Below are 22,100 nucleotides of genomic sequence, written 5' to 3' on the forward strand. Positions count from 1 at the left end.
TATCGAGGCAAAATCTACATAAAATAAAATTGCTCTTAAGTATAAAAAATAAATAAATAAATATATTCCACTTTCCAGTCTCCTAGGTTCCAAAACAAAATGATTGTTTGAAATGGAATTTGGATGTTAAAGACAAGATAGGGTTGGGTTTTATAGATATGGCCTCAGTCCTGACTTATTTAGATACTGATCTCACTGACGGCAGGCCAGGACTCTGGGGAGAGGAATTTACTACATTTGTTTTAGAAAAATCTTTTATTGGGAGACTCTTATGTAACCCTAAAATGTCATTTGAAAGAAAATAGCTCAAATTTATATTAGTGCAAAGCTATGATGTGTTTTTTAAAGTAAATGTCACTTGTACTTTTATAAAATGTAAGTAGGAATAAAAATGCTTTACTCTTGTAATTCACAATTGCGGGTAGAACCTGCGACTTGCTTCTAACAAATAGGATATGGCAAAGGCGATGGAATGTCACTGCCCTGAATATGTTATATAAGACACCATTTTAGAAGAATGAGATGAGATTCTCCTTCTGGCCTTGAAGAGGTAATCTGTTATGCTGTGAGAGGGCCTCAGAGAGGACCACTTGGCAAAGAACTATGGGTGGCCTGTGGGAGCTGAGAGTGGCTCCTGCGTGACAGCCAGCTAGAAAACAGACATCTCACTTCCATAACTGGAAAAGACTGAATTCTGCTAAGAACTACATGAGTGCAAAAGAGGACTTCAAGATCTAGAAAGGAACACGACCCAGCCAACACCTAAACTGCAGCCTAGTGAGACCATGACCAGAGGACCCAGTTGAGCCTTCCTGGACTCTTGACCCACAGAAACCTTGAGATAATAAATGCCTGTTGGTTTAAGCTATTAAATCTGTGGCAATCCATTATGCAGAAATAGAAAACTAACACAGATATCAAAGCTGTGTTCTGAGATTTTGTGGACACAGTATATATGGACATTATCCTGCTATCAAAACTTGTAGAACATTGGCGTTTATATTAGCTATAACAGTGATTGAGACAGCCATAGAAGGTAGAAATGAAAGGGAAATGAGGCCACGAAAGAATAATCATTCGATCTATAATCAGAGAGGAAGAGCTCTGTTGTGTCGTTCTGCAATGCTGGGGTTCTGGTATGAGTAGCAAGTACGTGGCATCTAGGCAATACTAAATATATAACTGAATTAATAGTGAATGGATGAATACAGATATGCCTATCTTTCTCCAAGTGGGTCTAATGCATCAATGATAATGATGTTAAAAAGAATACATTTGTCTTGTACTCTCTTCTTAGAAAATACCTTTAAAATTACATTATCTCATTGGATCTTAAAACAAACCAACCAACAAAATCCCTCCAATTTACATGTGAGAAAAATGAGGTTTCACAAGGTTAAGTGCTCAGAGAGACACATATGGGAAAGCTAGAGTGAAACCATGATCTACCCCAAATGAGCCACTTAGCCATGCACGCTCCTGTCTAGTTAATGCAGTGCACCTGGTTGGAATGGGAAGGCAATTGTTTGAGAGCAGCCCAATCCAACTCTTCCTTTTTCCACTCAGCTGTAGAGTGGAGTGATCGGAGAGATTGCAATCAGATTATTAAACACAGAAACAACCAAGATAAGAAAAAAGGTGTTGGGAGCTACTGCCTCTCAGTCAACATTGAGGAGAGAAAACTCATAAATTATACTCTACAATTTAATCTGCAGCTACAACTGATTAGTTGAGAACAGATTATGCTGGTTTTGTCAGTATAATTTGTATTTTCCTTTTGCTGTGTATATTTTTATGCCATTTTTATATCTTTGTTAAATAGATTATAAAGATGTAACTCATATTTTTTATTATAGCTTTTCACATTTTACAATACAAATACAAACTACATATATATCTGTTTAATGAACAGGTAAATGGATTAATATTTATATATCTTGTTATGCAAATCTAAAAAGAACAAAGTGCATATTGGCCTGGTAGCACAGTAGTTATTATAATAATCACTACATTTTGGGGAAGCTGAGAAATTAATTCAAAGAGAAATATTCCAAATTTGCTAAGTCACTTTAAGGATATAAATAAAATCCAGGTGTCCAGATTATATTTTTGCACTGAAGGCTAAGCCTGTTCTCATCAAAATCAACTTGCTATCAGTTAAGGAGGTATTCAACATAGCTCAATACCTTCTATATTTCAATATATATCAGGGAATATTTTTCATTACAAGATGATTTATCACAGTTATTTTTTGTTATTTTCATTATTCTGTTAAAACTATTATTGAAATGTGGAATGGAAAATAAATGTGTTACATGTTGTTAGATGATGGGGCTAAGATTGTTCACACACTCCCCTGAAATTATACTTTAAACAAATTGAGCTGTTTTTATTTATTTTCACCTAATTTTCTATTACATTGGATTTATTGATCTTTTAATTTTCAAAACATCTCGAAATACATGACTTGGAATAGACAGATTGTATTTGGTTCCTGTTCCTTTGGCCAATATTATTTAATAATTAATATATGATTTGATTTTTCTCAATCTCTTCAGTGTCATCTTCAGGGAGGGAAAGAAAGAGAAAGTAATTGACTTTTCTTGAGTCCCTTCTATGTGTCTCACAGTATTCTGTAGCTTTTGTGCATTATCTATTTTAATTCTCTCTATAATTTTTGTGTTAGGTAATATTCATAGCATTTTTAGGATAAAGAAACTGAGGCTAAAAAAGGCTAGAAATGTCTACAGATTGTCCAGCATGCCAGAAAGCTGAGCTTAGAATCATATTTTTTTCTGATTCCCACATCCTTGTTCTTTTTATATATTTTTCCTCTTATCACTCTAATTGTAAGACTATATTCTAGAAGACCAATATAGATCCCACTGCTTTAACTGAATTCGATTTCTTCTTGCCCAATTCTTCATGACCTATTCACATACATTTTTCATTTCTACCCTTACATTTCACATTAATTACCATTTATCCTCCTCTTCTCTAAGTATCCTGAATGTTTTCACCTTCATCCCGTAGAATCAATTGCTCACCCCTTTAATTTTATTTTAATAAGAGTGCAGAAAAAAATGTGCTAAACTATCCCTAGCTTGAAGCAAATCTTATAATGTCCCTTCCTTAGCATGAACATAATATAAAAGCAATATTTATCCTGACAGATGTTAGGAGAAGTGGTGACGTTTTTGTGGAACTAGCCCTGACAATAAACATTTCCTTTGTTACTGTGGAAATGAATGCAAGTTTTTACCAAAATATACCATGAAGAGATTGTGATTTCAAAAGAGATTCACTTCAAACTTCATTTTATTTCTACAGTTTTATGCTCAATTTATTCCTAAAAGTAATTTAAGGCTTACAATGAAAAAATTTATCATATATAACTGCTCTGTTAAAATAAGAATAGAAGAGCAAAATTCATCCTCCATGGAGAAGGAAAATCTCAGGTGTCAAGGCACACTTTATAGAATGTGTTCAGTTCCACAAAGCTTCCAGCAGTTAGGATAGAACACACATGTTCTCACGGTGACAGTTTTACTTCCTTTTCATCTTCGACGAGAAGCAGAAGAGATGGAAAAATCTTTTTAAAACTTTATTCTCAGAGGAGGCCTGACATGAAAAAAAAAAGTTTTCTCATAAAATATTCATGTAAATGATATGGGAGAATCACTAAGTGGATATTAGCCATAATTTATCTAAACCATGTAGAGGAGCTCCCATGTTTTTGCCTCAGTTCCTCTTTATGTGAGATGCTACATGTGAGAAGAGCAGTACATTCTCAAACAAAGGTGGTCAAACTTATAAAAAGACAGAACAAACTAAATAAGTAAAAAAAAAAAAAAAAAAAACCTCAAAAAAGAAATTTATATTTTTAATGATTTCAATGATGGCCAAATTGTCTATTGAATTAAATTCAAGCTCACTCTTTGTCTACCTGGCCCACCATGGAATGGCCCTAACCTACCACTGCTCTTTTTTATGCTCTATAACAAACCAAACCAAACCAAACATAGCCAAACCAGATCAAACCATGCCAAATAACAATTAGGATCCTGCATATTAACATATAAATGACTGAAAAGGAAGTAAATTAGGCTAATAAACATAGCACAAAATGTCAACCTGATCACTAAGCAAAGATATACCACTTAAATCAACACGATACAAAATTTGGCCTCTGAACTAAGTTAAGAATGCAGCTTTTTTCCCCTTAAAATAGTATCCTTTTAAATTCATATTGTGAACAGCATATGAAAACACTACATTCTTAGGCTGGGAGTACAAATTGGTAGAGTCCGGTAAGAGATTAGACAAAATATCTACGGAGTATCCAAAATATAGTTTCCTTTTTATCCAGTAATTTTACCTCTGGGAATATAGTCTAAGGAAATAATAAATAATAAATATGGCAGCAGTTTTTCACTGTGACGTTGCTTATAAATAGTAAAAGAAGGAAACGATCTAAGTGTTCAACAACCGAAAAATAAATATCCATGTAATATAATAAATCAAGTCATTAAAATTGTTTGTAAAGAATTTTTTTTTATTGTTGTAGTTTAAATGAAGTTTACATTTCAGGTTAGTCTCCCATACAAAAATTTATACATATATTGTTATGTGACCCTAATTGCTCTCCCCATACTGTGACAGCACACTACTCCTTTCCTCCCCTGATTTCCCATGTCCATTCAACCAGCTCCTAACCCTCTCTGCCTTCCCATCTCACCTCTAGACAGAAGCTGCCTGTTTAGTCTTTTGTATCTACTTGAACTAAGAGGCGCACTCCTCACGAGTATCACTTTATGTCCCACAGTCCAGTCCAATGTCTGTCTGAAGAGTTGGCTTCAGCAATTGTTTTATTACTGGGCTGATTGAGAATCCAGGGGCCACGCTTTCTGGGGTTCCTCCAGTCTCAGTCAGAACATTAAGTCTTGTCTTCTTACTGGAATTTGACTTCTGCACCCCAACTTTCTCCTGCTCCATCTGGTACTCTCTGTTGTGTTCCTTGTCAGGGCAGTCATTGGTGGTAGCCAGGCACCATCTAGTTCTTCTAGTCTCAGGCTGATGAAGTTTCTGGTTTATGTGGCCCTTTCTGTCTCTTGGGCTAATACTTTCCTTGTGTCTTTAGTGTTCTTCATTCTCCTTTACTCCAGGTGGATGGGACCAATTGATGCATCTTAGATGGCCACTTGCAAGTTTTAAGACCCCAGACTCCACTCACCAAAGTAGGATGCAGAACATTTTCTTAATAAGCTTTGTTATGCCAATTGACCTAGATGTCCCCGGAAAGCATGGTCCCCAGACCCCTACCCTGCTACTCTGTCCCCCAAAGTATTTAATTGTATTCAGGAAACTTCTTAGCTTTGGTTTAGTCCAGTTGTGCTGATCCCTTGTAGTTTGTGCTGTCCTTCCCTTCACCTAAGATAATTCTTATTTACTATCTAGTTAGTAAATAACCCTCACCCTCGCTTCCCACCCTCATTACCATCAAAGAATGTTTTTTTCTGTGTTTAAACCTTTCCTTGAGTTCTTATAATAGAGTCTTGTACAATATTTGTCCTTCTTTGACTGACTAAATTCACTCAGCATAATGAGTTCCAGCTTCCTCCATCTCATGTTTCACGGCTTCATCGTTGTTCTTTATCATTGCGTAGTATTCCGTTGTGTGGATATACCATAATTTGTTTAGCCATTCATCCGTTGATGGGCACCTAGGTTGTTCCCATCTTTTTGCTATTGTGAACAGTTCTGCAGTGAACATGGGTGTGCATATATCTATTCGTGTGACGGCTCTTATTTCTCTAGGATATATTCCAAGGAGCAGGATAGCTGGATCATATGGTACTTCTATTTCTAGCTTTTTAAGTAAGTGCCAAATCGATTTCCAAAGTGGTTGTACCATTTACATTCCCACCAACAGAGTGTAAGTGTTCCAGTCTCTCCACAACCTCTCCAGAATTTATTATTTTGTGTTTTGGGGATTAATGCTAGCCTTGTTGGGGTGAGATGATATCTCATTGTAGTTTTGATCTGCATTTCTCTAATGGCTAATGATCGTGAGCATTTCTTCATGTGTCTGTTAGCCACCAGAATATCTTTGGCAAAGTGCCTGTTCATATCCTTTGACTATTTTTTAATTGGGTTATTTGTCTTTTTGTTGTTGAGGTTTTGCAGTATCTTGTAGATTTTACAGATTAGACGCTGATCGGATTTGTTGTAGCCAAAAGTTTTTTCCCAGTCTGTAGGTTGTCTTTTTACTCTTTTGGTGAAGTCTTTTGATGAGCATAAGTGTTTGATTTTTAGGAGCTCCAATTTATCTAGTCTCTCTTCTGGTGTTTGTGCATTATTACTTACGGTGCATATTGTGTTTATGCCATGTATTAAGGCTCCTAGTGTTGTCCCTGTTTTCTTCCATGATCTTTATCGTTTTCAATTTTATATTTAAGTCTTTGATCCATTTTGAGTTAGTTTTTGTGCATGGTGTGAGTTATGGGTCTTGTTTCAGTTTTTTGCATATAGATATCCAATTATGCCAGCACATTTGTTAAAGAGACTGTCTTTTCCCCCATTAATGGACTTTGGGCCTTTGTCAAATATCAGCTGCTCATAGGTGGATGAATTTATGTCTGGATTCTCAATTCTGTTCCATTGGTCTAAGTATCTGTTGTTGTACCAGTACCAGGCTGTTTTGACTACCAAGGCTGTATAATAGGTTCTAAAATCTGGTAGTGTGGGGCCTCCCACTTTGTTCTTCTTCTTGAGTAATGCTTTACTTATTCAGGGCCTCTTCTCTTTCCATATGAAGTTGGTGATTTGTTTCTCCATCTCATTAAAAAATGCCAGTGGAATTTGGATCAGGATTGCATTGTATCTGTAGATCGCTTTGGGTAGAATTGACATTTTCACAATGTTGAGTCTACCTATCCATGAGCAAGGTATGTTTTTCTACTTATGCAGGTCTCTTTCAGTTTCTTGTGGTAGTGTCCTGTAGTTTTCATTGTATAGTTCTTTTACGTCTCTGGTTAGATTGATTCGTAAGTATTTTATCTTCTTGGGGGCTATTGTAAATGGTATTGATTTGGTGATTTCCTCTTCGAGGTTCTCTTTGTTGGTCTAAAGGAAGCCAACTGATTTTTGTATGTTTATCTTGTATCGTGAAACTTTGCTGAAATCTTCTATTAGTTCCAGTAGTTTTCTTGTGGATTCTTTGGGGTGTTCTGTGTATAAGATTATATCATCTGCAAATAGACATACTTTGACTTCTTCCCTATCAATTTGGATGCCCTTTATTTCTTTTTCTAGCCTAATTGCTCTGGCTAGGACCTCCAGCACAATGTTGAATAAGAGTGGTGATAAAGGGCATCCTTAAGAATTTTTGATGTAACAGGAGAATGCCTGTATTTGGTAATTTATGCTAAATTAAAATATGTACATAAACTACATTGCAGTATACTTTCAACTTTGAGGAATATGATATTTTTATTATTGTTTTGGGAAATGCTTTGTAAACAATTATCAAAATAACAATTACATTGAAAGATCTGTGTTGGAAAGGATGTGGAGAAAATGAAACCCTCATAGATAGGTGGTGGGAATGTAAAATGGTACAGCCATATTAAAAAATTGTTTTCAGTTTCTTGAAAAGTTAAACAGAAACTTAACCGACAACTCAGAAATTCTACTCTTAGGAACCCACCGGTCATGGATTGAACTGTGTTCCCCAAAAATATATGTTAACTTGGTTGGGCCATGATTCCCAGTATTGTGTGGTTGTCCTCCATTTTGTGATTGTAATTTTATATTAAAGAGGATTAGGGTGGGATTGTAACACCCTTACTAAGGTTGCATCCCTGATCCAATGTAAAGGGAGTTTCCCTGGGGTGTGGCCTCCACCACCTTTTATCTTACAAGAGATAAAAAGAAAGGGAAGCAAGCAGAGACGGGAGACCTCATACCACCAAGAAAGCAGTACTGGGAGCACAATGCGTTCTTTGGACCCAGGGTTCCTGTGTGGAGAAGCTCGTAGTCCTGGGGAAGATTGAAGACAAGGACATCCCTCAAGAGCCGACAGACAGAGAAAGCCTTCCCCTGGAGCTGATGCCCTGAATTTGGACTTACAGCCTACTAGACTGTGAGAAAATAAGTTTCTCTTTATTAAAGCCATTCACTTGTGGTATTTATGTTACAGCAGCACTAGATGGCCATGACACCATTCAATCTAAATAATGTATGTTCAAATAAAAACTTGTACGTGAATGTTAAAACACTGGGGCAAATCCAATGGATTAACAAAATACAGAATATTCAGACAAAGGAACATTCTTCAGCAATAAAATAGAACTACTGATCGATGCTGCAACACAGATGAACTTCAAAAACCTTTGCTAAGTGAAAGAAGCCAGACATCAAGACTACATATCATATAATTCTATTTATATGAAATGTCCAGAAAAGGCAAACTTACAGAGATAGAAAGCAAACTGGCAGTTGTTGAGAGAAGGGGGGTAGGTTGTGGAATAGAGGTGGAGATTGACTGCTAACAGGCTTAGAAGAATTTTTTGGGATGATAGAATTGTAAAACAAGATTGTGGTGATGGATGTACAATTTCATAAATTTACTAAAAGTCATTATTTTATACACTTATAATGGGTAAATTTCATTACTTGTAGATTATATCACAATAAAGCTGATAAAATAGTTAAAAAAGAAAGTTACCCACTTTTGGTATTGCTACCAACTCAGACCCAGTGAGGTTTGTTATAATTGTACCCTGGTGCTAAAATCCTACAAAGATGGTGGACTAATGAGGGTAGAAAATGAGCCACTATTTCTATAGAAGATACTTCAATCCTCTGAATTTAACAACATTTTAAATATTCTTCACCATTACACTTGCTAATCAGTCTTTCAGGCCTTGCAGATGTAGCCAGTCCATTATGATACTGTACATAAGCAAATGACTTTTTTAAAATCAGAATTTCTTTGGTTTGTTTCAAACAGCTGTGTTTCTGGAGCCATATAAGATGAAGTTCTAAATAAAAAAGAAAAATACTCATTTCATGAGCACTATATTTTGTTCTACTTTTTTTTTCTGATCATTTCTTTCTAAGGAAAAACAACATTCATTGAGTGTATAGTAAGTAGATGGCTTTGTGCTAGGTTCATTTGCAATTATATGAGATACATAAAACTGGCCTCATTTTAGTGATGAACAAACTTATTCTCAAAATTTTAATAAGTGATGGAGATGAATTCCAACTCAGGTCTTTCTGATTCCAAAACTCGTGGCCTATTCTCTCCACTCTGCTGCCTTGTACTAGGTTGAATAAAGATTTTCAAAGCCATTGTACAGTTGTTGATAAACACATATAGCTACATCTTTTTTAAGTTTACAGTTTAAAAATCAAAAGATCCATTTTCTAAAAATTATGAACCATTTTATATTGGATTGTATCCATACGTTTCTCTCTACATTAAAAAATTGTAAGTAATGGTACATATGCATTTGTGTGTATATACTTAAACATAAAACATATACATGATGTGAACAATAAAATGTTATAAATTCATTGGCTTTTGTATCAGTTGTTCCTAACATATTATAGTGATGATTATTTACATTTTGGTTTCTCCTACTAGAGTATGAGTAAGTTAAAGATCAGATTCATTGTTGTATCCATTATACTAAGCAGTCAACACAATGCAAGTCATAAATGGTACTCAATGAATGATTATTAATAAATAAAAATATACACACAAAGTAAGTTATGAATCATTGTAAAAATATATTTTATTTATATGTTTTTTCATAGATAGAAACCTTTTTAAACATTTATTTATTCACTTTCTCTGTAAGTATAATTAGAACAGTGCTTCTCAAATTTTTTGGCTTCAAGAGTAGTTTATACACTTTAATATTACTGAGGACACCAAAGAACTTTTGTTTATATGAATTATATCTATATTTTCTGTGTTACAAATTAAAACTGAGAATGAAAAAAATCTATTTTTAATACTTTAAAAATAACAATAATAATCCCATTCTATGATAACATAAGTCATATATTTTTATAAAAAATAACTCTTTTCCACAAAAAAAATGTACTGAGAAGAGTGGCATTGTTTTACATGTTTCTAAATCTGCTTAATATTGGGCTTAATAGAAAGCTTAAATCTCATATCTGCTCTGTATGCAGTGGGTTGTAATATCACACATCATGTAGCCTCTGAGAAACTCTATTATGTATTCATATGAGAATGAGAATAAAAGGGTGAATGCTGTCTTCACATTCCTATGAACATAGGTCTGACCTGGTGGATCCTCTAAAGAGTCTCAGGGACTGTAAGAGTTCCCCTGACCCCACTTTGACAACTACATAAGGAGAAATGATGAACACTTTCTAGTTTCATCTCCTATTTTGAGATTATTTTTGTTTCCAAAATATAAAAATATTTTTCTCTTTTCTTTTGTGAGGTGTTTTTATTTTACATAATTATTATAAAAACATTTTAATGTCACACCTAGCTGAAACACTCCATGAAAATGTTATAAAAATACGTAGTATTTCTACTTTCAATGTGTTTATGTAACCAAAATGAAAATTTGTTGGTGCCCATTTTCCACTTTGTTTGGGGCAACATATATTCTATGTTATTTGTGATTCATGTCTCACATCCTTATTTTGTCTTACAAAAGCATTAAATTATTAGCTTAGATAGCTTTTTCATGATTGATAAAGCTACTGAACACTGCTGCTGTTGTCTAAACATGAGAAACAAACAAAAAATTAAGGAAAAAAATTATTATGCAAAATTTCACATATATAAAAAAGTAGTAACAAAAACCATAATAAAACCTAATGTGTTTAATTTTCCAGCTCCAGCAATTAACAAATCATGGTCAGTTTTGTCTCATATACTTCCACGTTTCTTCCTACTTAGATAATTTTAAAGTAAATCTCAGATATCACTTCATCTGTAAATAGTTCAGTATGTGTCTGTTTATAAAAGAAATACTATTAATTAAAAACCAAAACATCTCAGCTGAAAAATAATGATAAATCCTTAATAACAACAAATATTTAAATAGTCATACTAGGCTTTTGGTTGGGCAGCAAATGATATAGGGACTAGCCAGGACTGTAAACTCTCCATGCCAGTGTTTGTCTGTCACTGGCTTAGAACTTCTAGGTACTATTTGCCAGAGATAGTCATTGCTGGCTCTAGCCTTACATATACAAGAATTCAAACAACTGGAAGTACTAAAGACTTATTTGAAAACAATACAGATTTAAAAAAAATATTTAATTAAATGCAGTATCATGTTTGCTAAGGACTTACAGGAAATATATTCAGTAGTAATCAATGCAGGGTAAATATAACAAGAAAATATTTTAATTATTATTTCATGTACATATCAGGAGAAAAAAGTAGAATGTAGATAGATGATATAGCATACTGCTAGTAAATGTATTGTTCATAACATAATCTGCTTTTCCCATTCTGCAAAATCTGGATGTACAGGGGAAATTGAATTCAGTTTTGAGGCTAGAATATTTATAACAAAAAGTTAATATCACTTATTTCTGTTATGCTTATACTTTAAAACTTTTTGCTAGTTGTAGTAAAAGACACCAAATAAAAATAATGTGTTAAAATAATAAGGTTGAGTAGATTATTCTTGTAATATAGTATAAAAATAATAATAAAGTTAAAAAACAGATATATTGATATAGGATGATGATGACTTAGTAAAAATGGTTTGACTATTTCTGTAGCACCTTCCGAAAAAATGAATAATTTTGGCATTGCTGGAAAGATTATTTTGTATTTGGAGGAAACCAAAATAGTCTGTAGCAAGTAATTACGTGTAACAAAAAACAAAAAACCCTCTGGATTTTAAGACTTATCCTTGAAATTTCATCAGTAATTAAACTACAGTATGAATAGCAATAAAACTATGAAAGGTTGAATTATTTGTATCTGGCAGAAGAAAATTTACCCAATCTTAAAAGGGAAACATTACATTCCTAGTTGATTCATTCTCTATGAAAATAAAGAGAGGAAATTTGCTCAAAGCAAAATGTGTTCCACATTCACATGGTACATGGTCTAAAATCTGCAAGCAACAATAGCAGATACACTGAAGAAATACTTCCTCTTGCTCTTTGTTATATCAGCATTTGAAAAAACTCCTAGCACATACACAGTGTCAGATCTACTGCCTATACATATATCCACAAACAAATATCTATATTTATGATTATTTTCTGTTGGGGTACAGTATCTACAAAACATAAAGCATTTACTTGAATGAGAATATAGGTAATATTCATCTTTTGACAATTTATTAGCTCTGGAAAAATTATATTTATTCTCACATATTTAAATAATAGACTTTTTTTTCTATTTGTAATATAAAAAATTCCATTCTTTCAAAAGTGTCAAGGTCATGAAAGGCAGAGGAAGACGTAGGAACTACCAGATTGGAGGAGACTAGGGAATCATGACAACGAAATGCAATGTGGGATCTTGGATTGTATCCTGGACCAGAAAAAAGAACGTTAATGGGAAAACATAAAATTTGAAGTATAGTGTGTAAATTTGCTAATAGTGGCATATCAATATTAATTTCCTGGTTTTTAAAAATTTACAGTGGTTATATAGGATGTTAACATTAAGGCAAGCTGGGTGAATGGTGGGAAGAACTGTCTGTACTATTTTTGCATCTTTTCTGGGAATCTAAAATTATTTCAAAATAAAAAGTTTCAAAAATCCATTATCAACTTTGCTTTACAAAATGATACAAACTAACAAATAGCCAGTATAATTAACAGTGTTGAAATTGAGTGGTTATTCCTTTAAAGAATACAAGATATTTTCTTGACTCCTGGATTTATAGCCCTAAAAACAGTGGCCATATTACTTCACTGAACATTGGTTACAGAACATTTTAATCCCATGAATATTTAACAAATTGCACTTAATAAAAAGAAGGATCTAAATATGCACCATTTGGTAAGTTCTCATATTAAAGATCATGTCATTAATGCATACTATGTTCAAATATATTTGTTGCTTATTTTTTAGAATTTCCAAAGAAAAAATTTTTATATTAAAAAGTGGTGTTTTCTAGCATTCAAGAAGTCATCTAAACTGAAATAAAAATACATACATCAATTAAAGTAAGAAGGACTGGTTTGTTTGATCTGCTTTACCTGAAACCGTGTGATCCTTAGAGTCTCTTGTTATTTTTATCCTTGCGTGGGGAAAGATGTAATGTACAGTCTTCCCATTCATCTGTAGAATCTAAGACGTACACATGATAAGGTGAAAAATTAATGATAAAGACACTTAAAGTACAATATACAGAATTAGATGTGCTTATTTAAAACCAGGTTGATTAAATCAACAAATATATTAGAAAAATTTTAAATGCTAAGAATTTGAGCATCTTAGACTATGTAATGACATCATTGGTTTCTGAGTACGGTGTTTTTAGGTAAATAGTGCCCGTCTTCTACGTTTATTTGCCAACCGCTCCCTCCCTCCACGAGGTATTTTCGTCAGCACTCTATGCTAACTTTCTTACAACATGTTAAAAAAAAAGGCATAATGGTGCTTGTGAAAATACTTCGGAGGAGGAGGGAACGATTGGCAAACAAATGTAGAAGGAGCACAATCTTTGCGTAAAAATATGGTACTTACGTGAAAATTATATTTACAGTTATGGTTTTTGCATTTATAACCAATTGATCTTGCAAACTGATTTGTTTTATTTGGTAAGTTAATGAGAGAATATGTAATAAGTTCTAAAGGACGTCTGTTACTACTGTAGTAAGCAGACAATGACAGTGGATAAACAATGTGCATGGAAAATTGCGACCTACTGACTTTGCTCTGGACTGCCTAGAGATGGAAAGGCATTTTAAATTTTTCAGTAATTAAGTGGTGCTATGAAAGAAAAACCAGGGATGTTTCTTATACCCTGCAACTGTATCATTATCATTGGATTGCTTTATGTTTAGGTTGCTTTGATTTTATTGAGGAATTGTACTTTTGCTGAGCGCATCTAATAATTTCAACGTACACTGGATGCTGGGATTAATTCTGTGTAAATAAATTAAGGCTTTGTTCATTCTAGTACTTTCTGAGCCCTTCTTTTTATTTAAAGCTTGTGCTATTGATGACGTTATTTTTTATTTGCTGTACACATTCCTTAGCAGAAGCAACACTTAAAGCTACGGTTGCATGTCTGTGATTTCAATTCTCATTATTGAGTCTTCAGCATGAGAATACCATAGGCTACATTATCTCTATTTCCACCTGGTGAAATGAGTTTTTGGAAACAAATGTAAATCAGTGAATACAAACTACTGCTTTATATTTAATACAGCTTCCAAAGGAGATTTGTGAAATAATTGAATATAGAAATAGTAAAATATTATTCATATCTATATTAACAGGATTTTATTAGCATGGAATCTTGTGTCTATCACTTTAGGAAAATTTTTTTTCACCTTTTTTTTTTTAATGGAAATTTAAGAGAACAAGTAAAACACTCATGCCATCACTTTAAGTCTTTTAGGCATGGTAGAGACTAGAAAGTCATAAAGAAAGAAAAAAAATTGGTTTCATAGCATCAGATCCTCTACTCTGCGAGCCTCTCCCTCAGTCTCAACATATGAAAAATGGAACAATTTTTCCAACTGCGAAAAAGTTGATGTAAGCTCATAGTACACTCTTGCACAATTTAGAAGAATAATCAGGTTTCCTAAGGTTTAATTAGAGTTTATCAAGTAGGCAGTACTGCCTTTTAATTTATACCTGTGATGATGTTAGTGAAAGGGGTACTACACATCTTCATTTTTATGAACGTACAACAAGCTTCATGAGTTCATTTAATAAGTAAGAAACATTAAACTGCCATATGGTGATCAGTTAGACCAAGAATCTATAGAAAGCAGAGACATCTGTCTCCCATGTATGAAATAGATAGATCTAATTTTTTCTAACCATCACAGGTAAATATTGTGAGAAGTCTCTAGCAGATGGGCTAAAGGTGGGTGTTGCTTTTGACAAGTCAGAGTAGGAGCAAGACCAGATGGCAGAGCTGATGTCAAGTAGTACCCCATACTTCTCCCCAGGGGGTTGGTCTCTGATATTACTATTTTTTGGTGATTTTGCATTGTCAGAACTATCACCTGTATGCCTCCAAGAAAAGGGATTGTTCTTCTTCACTACCTATGTTTCAATATCTCAATAAGAAATTATTTTCTTGAATCTAGTCTTCATACTTATGCAATAATAACTTTTGTGTGAACATACTATTTATTTATACAGAAATTCATCCATTCTCTCACTTAAATCCATTCCCTCACCACGGGCCACCTACTATGCCAGATGCAGGGGCCAGAGTACCCTACTGCGTTCCAAGTACTGTGCTAGGCAATATATATATGCCATAGTGAATGGAATAGAGAGCTCCTGCTGCTCACAGCACAAAACATAACACCCAGGGTAATATTGGGGCACAAAGTAACAGCACTTAATCTGGAATGGTGGTGAGATGGTGGCGGTGTTGACAAGGAAGTTGTCTTAGTTATCTAGTGTTGCTATAACAGAAATACCACAAGTAGGTGGCTTAACAGACAGAAATTTATTTTCTCACAGTTTAGGAGGCTAGAAGTCTGAATTCAGGGTGCCAGCTCTAGGGGAAGGCTTTCTTTCTCTGTTGGCTCTGAAGGAAGGTACTTGTCTCTTTTGATCCTCTGCTCCTGGGCAATCTTCATGTCGCTTGTCGTCTCTCTTTCCTCATCTCTACTTCGCTCACTCATTTAATCTCTTTTATATCACAGAAGAAGTTGACTTAAGATATACCCTACACTAATCCTGCCTCATTAACATAACAAAGACAACACATTCCCAAATGGGATTATAACTACAGGAATAGAGGTTAGGATCTACAACACATATTTTGGGGGGACAAAACTGAATCTGTAACAGAAGGCTTCTCGCAAGATGGGACATGTACTTGAAGCCATGAGTGATGAGTAGGGTTAGCAAAGAGAAGATAAGTAGGGAAAAGAACAGTGTTCAGGGAGAGGAAACAACACTTAAAGATCCAGAATAAGGAGACTGTGGTTCTTTCAGAGGAGCTTAACGTACTGTCATGTAGTAGTTGCATGGGAATTGCAGAGGGCATGGGCATTAGTGTAGAGTGGAGGCATTTTGTAGCAGTCAAGAAGCACTGACTTCTGCAATCACGCTGTGAAGGGTATTATTCCTATTTATAGATAAAGTAACTAAGAAAAAATAAAAAAAGAGGTTACACGATCTGCTCAATTTACAAAGCAGAGTTGAATTTCCACTCAATAGTGCAGAGGTTAAACAAACAAAACAAATATGGATTTGCAGATTTGGCTTATTTTTATAGTTAATATGATTGTGAGTCTACTAAAAAATTTCAGAAATATTCTTCTATCTCTCTTATGTGTTAGGTTTTTATGTAAAACATTTTTAAAAGCAGATAAATTAGTGTTTGCATTAGTCAATTTGTTTTTATTACTTTGCCTCCAGAGCTTTTTATGAGCATAAATTCTTGTTATGGATAAGTTTTCAAATAAAAGCATCTGGGTTTATTGGTACCAAGAGTTTAATATTACCTTTTTATGACTAGAGATGCAAATAAGCGAACAAACCAAGTATACCATTTTCTTATTCTCTCTAGATTAAAATATAGTTATGATGAGTTAATGAGGAAGAAAGTATTTGCAAATAAATATTCATGCAAAACAGCATGAATTTTGAACTTTATATAAATCTAATCACAGTGTATGCTGTCTTCTATGTAGCTTCTATTTAGGAAACTATAAAGAAAAACAAAGAAATGATTGTCAAAAAAGACAGCATATTTGTTACCTATATGGGAGGAGAAGATTATGATCTGGGAGGGGCACATGGGGATTTTTAGGGGCAATGATTCCGTTTCTTGGCCTGTACAGACGTTATATGACATTTTACTTCATCCTTAGTTGATAACTTTGCATATTTGCAGTTTTGATAACTGCATATATGTAGTTTTTGTTTGCATATTAGATTTCACAATAAAAATGTAAAAAATTACTTCCAGCACGAAAATACACATTCCTAGAAAATTCATAGATTCCTTGAAAATAAGACAGTATACTGAAAAACGAAACACAACAAAATTCTGAGAAAAATTGAAGTTTATACAGGTAAACATAAACTTAAAAAATTTATTAAAAATACCAAAATCTAGTAATAAAGAATATTTACAACATATAGAGAAGAATCCCAAGATTCCTGCACAATAAGACAGCATATTGAAAAACAAAACAGAACAAAATTCTGAGAAAAAGAAATTCTATTTAACAGTAAGAAATTTGTCCATGAAAACTGAAATTGCTTAGGGAGAAATCCAGTCTTCTAGTATAGATTATTTGTCTTTTAGATGGTACTTATACATGCAAAAGTCTTGTTTTCTTTTATAGCTTAATATAACCAATGCTGAATTAAATTATACTAAGTTTACATAGCTCTACTTAGTTGTACAGAATGTAGTTGTCTTTTATATCAGTGAATCACTAAATAGGAATATTTAAGAGTTAATGTAAGTGAAATAAATGGACTATCTCTTTTTTGGGTATTTTAATAACCATAATGAATACACAGCCTACAAATATCTAATCTTCTAAGGCAATTGATTTATCACCACCCTGGTGGTGCAGTGGTTAAGAGCTATGGTTGCTAACCAAAAGGTGGTCAGTTGGAATGCACCAGCCGCACCCTGGAAACCCTACTGGGTAGTTCTACTCTGTCCTGTATGGTTGCTATGAGTCAGAATTGACTCAACTCAGGTTGCTATGACTCAACAGCAACAGGTTATTTATTTATTTATTTTTTTTGAGGCTTACCGGAGGACTCGCTCTCAATTTATCCACTGTCAATCTTCTACTTAACTTTACAAAACTCAATTCACACATCACCTCATTTGTTCTAATGTGACATAAGGTTGTGGATTTTGGGGTCATATTTGTCAGATTTTGAAATTTACCTCTAGGCTTTAGTTTCTTCATCTATAAAGTGATATTAATAATATCCCCTTTTCTAAGTTGTTCTAAAGACAAAATCCAATAATGAATGTAAAATAACTAACATTTCCATATAGTAGACTCTCTAAAATATCAGTTCCCATCTCTCCCCCAGGTGGAGCTTCTTTGTCTGTCATTGACTTGGTTTGGTCATCCCCTTATTTGCTATTCCTTAGCACCTGAACATACTGTTACTGGAAAGTATTCCACATTGGCCTGAATCTATTACACTGAATATCCTGTAAACTCTTCAGGAGATCTATGTATTCTCCCTGTATAGCAGTGCCTGGGTATGTCATACGAACTTAATAATTATCAACTGGAGGAACAAATTACTTAAATCACCTGGTTATTAGAAGCATTACATTTGTGTCCCAGTGCAAACAACCATTGATGATTTAATTACAGATGAAGTAGGGTACTTACCACTTTCAGTTACTGAAAAAAAGTCATTTGACTGACAAAGGTACCACGCATTCATTTTAGCATAATTGAGACCACTCCAGGGTAGAACTGAGGTGTTTTTTTTTTTATATTTATGATAAATATAAAAGAGACGGCTAAATATAGCACTCACTTGCTCTTGATGTTGACTGAGTGGTCTAGAGTGGACCAATCTTTCTGGCAATTTTCTGTCCAGACCATGTCCATTTTCCAAACGAGACTCCCTGGGTTTGTCAAACCAATCTGTTTCTTCACGGCGTAGATGATAAGCTTTGGAGACCAAGGAAATATCAAACATTGCAACCACAACTAATACAGATGATAGAGGGCCAGAGATGGTCTGCAGCATCAACATGCACTGATCTTGTTAACCATCCATGCATCTCAAATACTATTCTCCATGTGACCAGAAAAATTATTCCCAGAATTATGTTAAAAATAAAATTATGCTAAAATTTTTGTAGTATGGAATAACCAACAAAAATCATGCACATACCTGTTCAACCTCTTAGAGAAAAACAAAATGAAAGATTTAAATTTTTAAAAATGTAAAAAAGAAATTAGATAGTGATATATATGTTGAAAGTTAAATATTATCTTTTTGATAAGAAGTTCAACTTATGCTATCATGGAATTATTCAAAGTTACTATACAGAGTAAAATTAAAAAGGGTTGAATGTGTACTAAACAAAACGATAGTAAGATTTGCTAGTACTCCTGAAATTTTAAGTAGTTGTCAAAAAATAAAAATCAGTTATTCCACTTTCAGAACCTCTATAATTGTAATCAACATTTAATTTGACTCAGTTTTTAAAATTTTTACTTTTTCAGGAGTTACAAAATTTAGGGTAAAATATTCCATTTTTTCAAATTAAAATGTTTATAAAAATAATATGTTTAGATCTATATATATGCTAATAATATTTTATTATAGTAAAACTAAAAAGCCACTTTTAGAACAACTCATTTTTGTTAGTTTGACTTGAATGCTTAAAATCCATCACTATTATCTAGGAATTTAAATTGCATTTAATGTATTTGTTCCTCAAGATATTCAGAAGGAAAGTCTTTCCATTTAAAAGAAGCAGCACTTTCTCTTGAAGATGCAAAATGAAGATTGCCATTATATTGAAGAGGTGCTCCATCTTAAAGATACGTTTAACTTTGTTGTTGTTTGCATTGAGTCAATTCCGACTCATAAGGATCCTACAGGACAGAGTAGAACTGCCCCATAGGGTCTACTAGGCTGTAATCTTTATGGGAGCAGATCTCCAGGTCTTTGCTCCCACAGAGCAGCTAGTGGGTTCTAACTGCTGACCTTTCAGTTAGCTGCTGAGCGCTTTTAGCCATTGTGCCACCAGCGCTTCTATGTTTAACTTTATATTTCCCCAAGTTGCTGTATCAAGAACTCTTTTTGCCAATATTTATTATTTTGTGGAAACATTAATCTAAAAGGGTTCCTGGCTAATCGCTATCATATCCTGCCTTATCTGAACTCTGAGATGTTAAAAATTTAATTTCAGTTAGAAAAAATACTGGTCTGATTTTACTAGTTACTTTGTTGCATATTTTCGTTTTATTTCACTGACTGATAAACAAACGTGATTAATGGCAAAAAGAAATTTGGTTATATTTACTATTAACTTTATTGAAGATGGACATTATATTATTATATTATATTATATTATATTATATTATTATAAATTAGTAGGCATTGGCTTCCTATGCCCCGACTGAATCCAATTATGAAGTATTACCACCTGGAAAATGTGTGCTAGATTGTACCATCACACCAGATTTCTAAAAGAAACTTTAAAGTTATCATTCCTATAAATCCTTCAATTAGAACATTTTTCTGTGTCATTAATGTATCCTTCTAATCTGGTTTATAACCTGTCAACTTCATCAAATTTATCTAAATATCTACCCTAAACCCAATTTTCCTCCCACTTACTATTTTCTACTATACTTTCATCCCTAGTTAGTGTAGACATCTTGTTTTTCAAGCCCACTTTGCTCTGCTCTTTCTCTGCAAGTTCCCTTGAAAACCTATAGAATACCTACTCTATTCTATGTTCCTCTCAATTCTTCTACTGTGCAATGTAGTGACTGGTATGTTCTCAACCTATGCATTGTACTCTAATTATGCCTGTCCTAGGAGCCCTGGTGGCACAGTGGTTAAGAGCTCAGCTGCTAACCAAAATGTCGGCAGTTCGAATCCACGTCCGCTCCTTGGAAACCCTATGGGGTAGTTCTACTCTGTTCTATAGGGTCGCTATGAGTCGGAATCGACTCCATGTTAATAGGTTTGGCATTTTTTTTTTTTTTTTGGTTAGTCTCCACCAACAACATCATAAGTTTCTTTTGAGCAAAGGCTACATTTCACAGATTTTTAAAAAATCTTCCATTAAGTACTCACAAATATTCCTTAATTCATTATGCTTGTCATTCCTTTTCCAGGGTCTCTAAAGTTCCTCTAGAACACAGTAGTTCTAAAAGTTACTTAACTGGAAAAATATTTAAGAAGGGAAAGTGCTCAGTTCAGTATAAAAACTTCTACAGAGGGCTGTGGGGACCATGGTCTCTGGTCTCGGGGAACATCTAGCTCAACAGGTATAACACAGTTTATAAAGACAATGTTCTACAGTCTACGCTGGTGAGTAGCATCTGGGGTGTTCAAAGCCTGTGAGCAGCCATCTAAGATATTCCACTGGTCTCACCCCTTCGGGAGCAAAGGAGAATGAAGAGAACAGGATACAAGGAAAAATTAGTCCAAAGGACTAATGGACCACAGCTACCACAGCCTCCATCAGACTGAGTCCAATACAGCTAGATGGTGCCCGGCTACCACCACTGACTACTCTGACCGGGATCACGATAGAGGGTCCTGGACAGAGCTGGGAAAGGATGTAGAACAAAATTCTGACTCACAAAATTCTGACTCACAAAATTCTAACTCACAAAAAAAAAGACAAGATTTGCTGGCCTGACAGACTGGAGAAACCCTGAGAGTATGGCCCCTGGACACCCTGTTAGCTCAGTGGTGAAGTCACTTCCGAAGTTCACCGTTCAGCCGAGGAATGGACAGCCTCATAAAACAAAATGGGACTAATGAGGCACAGCAGTCCAGGGACAAGGACTAGTAAGCAGGAGGGGACAAGAAAGCTGGTGATAGGGAACCCAACGTTGAGAAAGGACAGTGTTGACATGTAGTGGGGTTGTTAACCATTGTCATAGGGCAATATGTGTACCAACTGTTTAATGAGAAACTATTTGTTCTGCAAACCTTCATCTAAGGTAAAAAAAAGAAAGAATTATCCATGTGAGATCAAATTGACAATAGCTACTCAAAAGGTTTGATGGGAAGCGTAGGGGGCCGTGAGTTGAAGATAATGGTGATGGAATAATTTGGAAAAGGATAGTGAGAATAGCAGCACAACTGGCAGAATGTAATTGATTGCACTGAAATGTACATTTAGAAACTTTTGAAATGGTGTAACTTTGGCTATGTATATTTTCACCAAAAAAAA

At 34.2% G+C, this 22,100-nt stretch overlaps 1 protein-coding gene across 1 annotated transcript in view; it reads right to left on the reverse strand.

Annotated features, from left to right (window-relative positions):
• PCLO (piccolo presynaptic cytomatrix protein) overlaps nucleotides 1-22,100 on the reverse strand; it is a 381,008-nt gene that overhangs the window by 113,063 nt on the left and 245,845 nt on the right. The window contains exons 8-9 of the mRNA XM_004381474.2: nucleotides 18,704-18,840; nucleotides 13,231-13,321 (exon numbers count right to left, since the gene is read on the reverse strand). Coding sequence (XP_004381531.1) covers nucleotides 13,231-13,321; nucleotides 18,704-18,840 — 228 coding nt within the window. The remainder of the gene's footprint in view (nucleotides 1-13,230; nucleotides 13,322-18,703; nucleotides 18,841-22,100) is intronic.

The sequence above is a fragment of the Trichechus manatus genome, unplaced genomic scaffold (assembly GCF_000243295.1).
Source record: "Trichechus manatus latirostris isolate Lorelei unplaced genomic scaffold, TriManLat1.0 scaffold00085, whole genome shotgun sequence".
In the NCBI taxonomy this organism is placed as follows: Eukaryota; Metazoa; Chordata; class Mammalia; order Sirenia; family Trichechidae; genus Trichechus; species Trichechus manatus.